At 50.9% G+C, this 8,385-nt stretch overlaps 1 protein-coding gene across 1 annotated transcript; it reads right to left on the bottom strand.

Annotated features, from left to right (window-relative positions):
* Positions 1 to 5,585: 5,585 nt before the first annotated feature.
* On the bottom strand, positions 5,586 to 6,769 carry LOC149367113 (transcription factor Jun-like). The gene has a single exon (XM_089554196.1). The coding sequence runs from the start codon at positions 6,609 to 6,611 to the stop codon at positions 5,760 to 5,762; it is 852 nt and encodes a 283-aa protein (XP_089410322.1). The 5' UTR covers positions 6,612 to 6,769; the 3' UTR covers positions 5,586 to 5,759.
* Positions 6,770 to 8,385: the final 1,616 nt, after the last annotated feature.

The following is an 8,385-nucleotide window of genomic DNA, read 5'->3' as shown; positions in this document are numbered from 1 at the left end:
GTTAAATCTACAAATTATGATGCAACAAAAAATCAGTGAAGTGCGACGACAGTAAAAGGAAATGAGTTCCTGGGTGAAAACCAATACAATTTAGCCTGTATTTAGTTTGTGTATTGAGATGTCCTCATCATGTGTTTTGTTGCAAACCTTCCAAGCGTTGAGCGATAAACCATTGCCACACTTGTGTTGCTCTGACCATGCCGTTGCGTTTACGGGTCAGTGACTCGTTTCACAGGCAAACAACTTGTATCCGCCTCATGCCAGCCGTACATGCATGCGAGTTGCATGCATGTACACGTGGCGGCCGGATGCTAAAATTACGGCGGCTTACGATACGTTTGATGTCACCCGTTTGGGGACATTTTTTCCTACTTCGCAAACCGGGACGTTTTTTTTCGGGGATGTATGTTCCGGGGACATTTTTTCTGGGGACATTTTTTCCGGCTCCCCTTCATAACAAAGCTTAACTCCCCTGTAACTTAACGTAACTTTGATCTGTGCTTTGATTCCAGTAAATGTTTCGCACAAAGCGAAAGGTTCTTTTGATTCTTCCGTGTTTACTCTGCACCAGGGGTGCCCCGTCAGAGGCGGATTTTGTTGTCTTGAAGGCACAAGGTCTAGCTAGACAATACTTGGCAACAACAGAGAACTTGCAGGGGATATAAACTGGCTAACATTCAGGGGAGGCCCCTACTCGGCATAGCCGAAGATGCGTTACATCTCACCGTAGCCCAGAACCCTTTTTCCGGGCTCCGAGACCCAGTTTTAAAGACACATGGGCCCGACCCACATTCATCAGCATTCAATCGTGTCAAACTCTTAATACGAGTGGTTAATAGCCGTGTGGCCCGTCCTCCAATTTTCTTAAGGCACATAGCCCTCTCTCAAATATGCACAGTGTAAAAACGACAACATTGTCACCTCAAAATCGTATATTCCGCGAATGGACCCACAAACAGATTAGCTCCCTGGGTTACGTGCAACGCCCCACACTTGAAGTGCGGCTAACGTAAACATTCATGAAGTGACTTTGTTATGCTGGCTGTAATCGTAGTCTATCGAACTCAGTCAGATAGCATAAAAGAAGCTTGGCGGCTGCCTGTGTCGCTTCTTTGACCGCCGTCGTAGATAGCGGTGCGACCGTTGCTATGCACTAGAGCAAACAAACAACTAGTAAACAAATTTCGTTTGCCTAGGTCAATCATCGGAACGACAGTGGAAGTGCCTCCTGTCCCATAATTCGATGAAGTTCCGGCCATCACTAAACCAAACGGCGGCAGTCTTGCTCGAAAAGCTTTTCCCGTCACCCAGGCGCTTTTCTAGCATACACGCACACACACACACAAAAAATCAGAAGCTCCGAAACGCCAATTTGCGACGCCGCCGTACTGCACCGTGGGCGCAGCACAAATGCGCGCGCGCATACCAGCATGGCGCTAGGGACAAGAACAGAACATAGACGGCGCCACCTCCCCAAAATGGCGGCGCCCTAGATGAAATGCCACCGCTAGAGCAACAGCTACTTCCTCGGACTCTGCAGCTGTGCAGCCTCAGAGAGACGCGCTGGTCATTTCGCGTAAAGAAGAATCGACTACCGCCGCCACAGCGATTTTGGTGTCTCCTCCTCTCCAAGATGCGTCTGCATACACGGTCGTGGCTTGAGGAGAAACGTGGGTGCTGGTGGCTTCTTGATGACGCCGATCTTAACAGCGGACGGAAGGTTCAGCATTGCGACCCATTAGTTTCGTTTATGGGGTTCAACGTCCCAAAGCGACTCAGGCTATTAGGGACGCAGTGGTGAAGGGCTCCGGATATTTCGACCACCTGGGGTTCTTTAACGTGCACCGGCATCGCACAGTACATGGGCCTCTAGCATTTCACCTCCTTCAAAATGTGACCTCTGCTGCCGGGATCGAACCCGCGTCTTTCGGGTCAGCAGCCGAGTGCCATAACCACTGAGCCACCGCGGCGGCCGATCCATTAGTTTGGGGGAGCTCGTAATGCTAGTACAGGGCCTCTAAGATCGGGCGACGCGGCAGGTAGAGCATACCTTGCCGTCATACCCGACCTCCATGCCTCATCCGCCACTCTCACCCGTCTCATTTACTAATGTGTTGCACTGTTTGGTAGCTATCGTCATCAGTCGCAAAAATCGATCTTACCTATACGTATAACATGACGGACTCAAACATAATACTGATGACCCGTTGAGTATCCCCTAGTGGACATCAATGACGCGTCTGTTGACAGCTAGCTTTAACTCCATAAATTATAGAACCCTACCTCAGAGACGCTGCTATAGCTCTTCGCTGTTTCGCACGATTAATGATTTTGTACGAACATTCGCTGTTTATGCAGATAGTGATAATATGACATAATATTATTCGTATTCGATTCGGTTCCATGACTATTCAATTCTCATACAAGTCAAGTCAAAGCAGTGGCAAGCATTTGGTCAAAGCTATCCGAAGAAAGCAAAGACCGTTTAGTCGATTGCAGAGGTGAGAGGCATTGTTTTTTGTGACGTCCAACAATTATCCTTGTCTATTTGAAGAATAGCAAAATAACAAAAATATCATACATAATAGCGTTACTGGACTGTTTGAAAGGGTTAAAAAAAAGCCGCCTGATAGAATGACAAGAAAGGGCTCTTCTTCACTGAGATACAAGCTTTCCTAAAAACAGACTCTCAGTGGCTAAACTGAAGAAATTTGGATTCTCACTGGTCCCCCTCCCCCGTTCTCCAAACCTCCACCGACTGATATCTCTCCTTCATCCCAGTGTTCATCACCTGCCTGCCACACGTACACAGCAAGGCGTGGTGGTGGTGGTGGTGAAAACATTTATTACGAATGAACAGGAGGTATGTTTGGATCAGCCCGTAAGGGACCGATCCTTACAAACACAAGGTGGAGGTCCCTAGTATGGGACCCCAGTGGCGGTTGCCGCCGCCCGGGCGCGCCCGACTAAGGCTTGTTGGCAGCCGAGCAGGGTCGCCTCCCAGTCCTCCCGGGTTGGGTTGGGGATGGGGGGAATAGCGGGGTTGGAGGGGCAGGCCCACACCATGTGATAGGTGTCAGAAGACACCGCACTACAGTGTGGGCAGCTGCCGCTAAAGGAGGGGTCAAAATGTTTTAGCGCTGCCGGGCACAGCAATGTATTGGTGAGAAGGCGGAGAAGGAGCCGCTCATCCGCCTTCTTCAGGCCTTTACATGGGTTAGGGTAAAGGCGATGACAATTTTGATAATATGTTGTAATATCTTTGAATGTATAGATCGGAATAAAATCGGGTTCCTGATCGGATGGGGAGGAGAAAACAGCCCGGTGAGAGAGCGCGCGGGCGGCTGCGTCTGCTGCCTCGTTTCCTGCCAACCCCTGATGAGCAGGGGCCCATATGAGGTAACGGTGTGCGGGGTCCGTATCCCGTATGCCATTTTGGTATATTCGATAGGCTAGGAAGGGAGTGCAGCCTTGTTCGACGTTCCGACAGGCCCCTCGCGAGTCGGTGATTATGTATTTTGAATTGGAATGTGAGGCCGCGAGAGCAATCGCGACCTCTTCTGCTTGTGTTGCACTGCGGGCTCTGAAAGTTAGGTCGTTAACTGTGTTGCTGTTGTGAACTACCGCGGCCGTGTACCATCCCCCGTGGTGAGGGTGTTGCAAGGCGTGGGCAGAATACGTGTTTTACAGAACAGGAGAGGACGCGAGACGCTGGATGCAAAGCAACGGTGCAAGAAAAAAAAAAGGGCCTAGGTTCGTCCGTCTTGTTTGTGCACAAGCGACAACTCCGGACAACACACCACGGTTACTTAAGAAAGTATTCACCGATCTTCAATACTTACGGAGACTAGAAGCAAGACATTTTCGAAGACGACACAGCTGTGACCCTAGCTTGAATGGTGACTCCGATCGAAGTGCCGTCATAGATATGTCCAGCGATGATGAGATCCCCATGTACAGGTAGAAGCAGTATAAGCGGGAACACGTACGGGAGCGAGTGGACGCCAGAATGGGCAGCCCCAGGGGCATGGCCCTGGTGCCGCCTGTTCTCGTCGAAGCGAAGCACGGAGGCAACGTGCTCTCGTGTTCCCTTTCATATTGCTTCTACCTGTACACGCAGGACCAGTCGCGCATGACAGGCAGAATCCAACGCGTTCAAGCCGGGAGTCAACAAACGCAGCGTGCTAACCTTCCCCAATCGACCGAGAGCAATCGCCTTTGAGCGTAACAAAAACATTTGAGCGTAACAAAAATGTAACATTATCGCAATGTTTCGGTGCTACCTGGGTTCCTTTTCCCACCACAAGCTCGAGAAAAAAAAAAGAAAAGCAGAAATCCTTTCGAAATACAGCCCAGGCCCAAGCAAGGAAAAAAGGAAAGAAAGAAATCAAGTTCGTCCACGTTCTAAGAGAAAAATGTGCGCACAAACACAGACAAGCAAGAAGTTGGTCGTAGAGTGTAGTAGCGATTCAAATCCCCGCAGAAAATACACAACTTTCAGAGCCTGTCAAACGCAAACACTAGGTTCGATATGGATAAAAATTGCGGCTTAACAATCAAGAAAGAAAAAGGGAGGATATCTTGCGGACAAAATTTTGATATTTGGCTTAGTTTTTTCCCGAGATGACACGAAAGTTCGACATATCTAAAAACACCGTTTTTCTGGAACTTGTCTCTAATTGGAAAAAAAAAAATGAAACTTAAACAATAAAATCTGCCCGCAACATTTCCTCGATTCACTAAAGATGAAAACGCTGCCACAAGCCTCATGAAAATCGAGCCATGTTTAGACATGGTGTAGCTTCTGAAAGTTCCCATGTATTTCCTATGAACACTACCACTGGTGGCTGCGAGGTCCGCGAACGTAACAACAAAATTGTTCTATACGCGTTCACATGATCCAAAGAGCCGAAGAAAAAGCTAACCGTACAACCCTGACGATACGTTCTAATCACAACTAGCGAATCTTAGGTCCGCAAAGTCGTTATCCAAAACTGGCGCTGTGGAGTACTCAAGTCAGGCGGGCGAGCGTTTAATTAGCGCTCAATCCCCAGAGTCAATTGCATCACACGGGGCAAACGGAGAACACATGTCCGCAGAACTGGTATGACGCATGGCGCAAGCATCCCGTACGCATACCACCACCCGTTCTGCCAGATGTGAAGCCGGAAGTCCCGTAGCAACACTCGCATCCCGTTAGTGCACCGTGGAATCGCAGAAAAACCCGTAATTAGGGCTCAAGGGTTTCGCAACTACCGCTCGCGGCGATTGAACGATAGCGCGTAAAGAGAGATTGAGGGCTCGGGTGTCGGAAAACAAGCCGGGAAAGGCGAACCGATCGCGCCGATCTTTTTTATCTCACGCGGTTGAGGGCACTTTCTCAATAGCATAAAGAGCGGCGGCTAGCAGACCGCCGTGCGCGCGCGAGTTCGAGCACACGCACACAGTGGGTGCGAAAACAAAGAACAAAGCGCTCGCCGACCTTGAAGCCAGGCAGGCCGTGCGCACACACACAGCCACAGCGCGTCGCATGTGCACGGCCTCCAAAAGCGAACGGACGGCGAGCGCGCTTACACACACACACGTTTCTACAACACAAAAGGCGTTTATTGGACACGCCCAAAGGGGAAGTCCCACCGCTCGAGAGTCCGATCTCCGCGTTGGCAGCGGCGTGTTTTCTGTGGTGACGATGAATGCGAGATTCGGCAGTCCTATGTACAGCACTGTGTGAGGCGAGTGTAAAATTACAGAGTCAGCAGCTAAGGTACGGACGGGGCAACCATGATCTGGCAGCCCTGTTTGACGTGAAGCATAACCTCCTGCTTGAGCCGGCACACATGGTCCCGCATTGTGCTCACCTCGGCTGCCAGTTGCGAGTTCTCCGTCTTCAGCTCGTGCACTTTCTGCTCGAGGCGCGAGATGCGTTCGAGCTTTCGCTTGCGGCACTTGGAGGCGGCGATGCGGTTCCTCAGCCTCTTGCGTTCCAGCTTAATCCTCTCTTGGTCGCGCATGTCGATGGGCGACAGCGGCGGCGTGGCTCCGAGCCGAGGCACCGTCTGGGGCTCGTCCTTCACGCCGTTCGTCGAGTCGCCCGCCGCCGAGTGCTCGGACGACGAAGGCAGGATGAAGCTGTCGTTGGAGGTCGAGGCGCCCGAGTCCGACACGTCCGGGCCCATCAGCTGAATCGGTTGCACGACAGGCTGGTGTTGTGGCTGCGGTTGTTGCGGCTGCTGTTGCTGGTGGAGTTGAGCGAGAGCGTCCACAAATCCGCGCGCGTAGTTCTCCTGTTCCTCGGTCGCGGTTCGCGAGAACAGGGTGGTCGGCGTCGGCGTCGTAGTCACCAGTCCGTTGTGCGCGATGATGAGTCGCTCGAGTTCGGGCGACGCCAGCTGCAGCATCTTGAGGTCGGGTGAGGTGAGCAGGCTCGAACACCGAGCCTGCTTGGCACTACGCTCGGGTCGGCCCGCGCTGTTCAAGTCCAGGGTCATGCTCCGCTTGCGCGAGCTCAGATCGTCGCGTCGCGACAGCTGCTGTTGCTGCGTTGGCTGATGCATGGTCGTCGGCCGTGCGCTGCTGCCTCCGCTGCTGTCCTCGTAGAAAGTGGTCTCCATCGGCGGCGCGCGCCTGCCGCGCCCTTCTTCCAGTGCTACGCGAAAACCCAGCGGGCCGCACGACGAAGCACACCGCAAACAGGGTGGACGCAAACCACGCACTGCGGGGCGAAAGCGACCAACGCGGTTGTGAGTCACGCGCAAATACCCCCCAGCTCGCCTTTATAAACTGGTGACTCACCCACCGACGATAAAGAACGTCATTTCCGTCTGACATCACAAAGAGGCAACGTGATTTGCTGAAAGTGATGTCATGGCGTTCACGTGATATTTCGTCACTGTTTAGGTTGTTTCCAAGAAAAGCGGAAATGAGGAACGGGAGTTGTTTTCGTGGAATCTTAGTATGGACACTCCAGTGTACGTGTAGAGCAAGCTGGCCTCGTAGAGCGCTGTAGTCGCTTACGACAATAAATAAAATATCTATTGCGATATACGCTAAACTCTAATTTATAATAAAATGTGTGTTTTAAAAGTCATGTTTTAGTTTGTGTTGAAATAATTGGCAGTAAAAAATTGTAAACTAAACATATTTTAAATTTTTTTCGCAAGCAACTGCAGCGCGATTGTTTTTGGAGCGGCCACTTTAGGCAACTTGTTTTTTAGAGGTAACAGAGCCATCTCTACTAGGTTTAGACCTTAAATTTCATGCTCCTCGCGTGGGATGGGGGTCGCTTGGTGGTAGGTGCAGGACGAGCGGCTTTTTCCGGTTCGAAATTAGCGATCGCGTCATACGCCCCGCGGTGTTTATGCTGGATCCTCTCCGGTGTGCGGCTTACAACGCTGCTCCTTGACACTCCGCGCAAGTTTTGCAGCCACGCCTACGATTACGCTTCTTGGAGAGCCTTCCTTGAAAGGGGCGTTTTTCTGCTGGAGCATTCATTAAAAAGTTGAAAGGAGCCCAAAATTGATCCGAGCATCCCGGCAGTTGCACTGTTGTCAGCACGCCTAGAATTGGTTGCTTTGTGGCCCTTGAGGGGAAGTAAAAAAACCATACACAAATCTCGAGCGCGTTACCCCCTAGGCTGGGGCAGCCAGCCAAGTTGACGCCTCGCGAAACAAGCGGCTAGGACGACGGTCCAGCGCTGGGTGCCAGGTAAAAGAAAAGAAACAAAAAGTGCGCGTCGAAAAATATACGCGTGTCGGTTGCACAGCGCGCAGGGCTTCCTCCATGCTTGCGTAAGTAAACAACACGAGACCAAAGGGATGCCGACAAGGGGGGTTTTAATATCAGTAGGGCTTCATGTGGCCGCTGCGGGACGCTAATTTTAGAACGCGCAAGTAGCAACAACGCCTGTATCCGTGCGATGGGAACCATTGGAAACGTTAGGTCTCAAAGTGGCCTGCATTTGCGCTCAGCAATGCCAAATTAACCAACCACCGTAAGACAATAAATTCGTGTTGAAAATACAAATGTCGCTGGGTTCATCGCTAGCCGTCTGGTATCACGCCTTCCGATCTTCCGACGTGCGCTTTGTGAGCTGCCGTCGACAACCGACGATCAAGCTGCCCGCTTGAAGTACGCTGCGCTGTCGAGATCTTCCTTGTTGAGCGGAAACTCCGACTTGCTGTTATTTCTCTTTTTTTTTTTCTGGGCAAAAATACCAGATTGGTCGGGGGAGAAGCAACAAGAGAATTCTTGAATCTCTTGAATTTAGTTCTTGGAACCGACAGCCTCGTGTGCAAAACAATATGAGTTTGTTGCAAACATACAGTTGAGAAAAATTAGACGAAATTTTCAAACAATATTCTTAGACGTTCTTAGACGTAGCCCTCA

The sequence above is a fragment of the Amblyomma mixtum genome, chromosome 1 (genome assembly GCF_055824585.1).
Source record: "Amblyomma mixtum isolate Tamu chromosome 1, ASM5582458v1, whole genome shotgun sequence".
NCBI classification, from domain to species: Eukaryota; Metazoa; Arthropoda; class Arachnida; order Ixodida; family Ixodidae; genus Amblyomma; species Amblyomma mixtum.
The sequence above is the reverse complement of the archived record's forward strand: the minus strand, read 5'-3'. Positions and strand labels throughout refer to the sequence as shown.

Coding starts and splice junctions, on each gene's coding strand:
- LOC149367113 (XM_089554196.1), bottom strand. CDS start 6,611: ATGGAGACCACTTTCTACGAGGACAGCAGCGGAGGCAGCAGCGCACGG.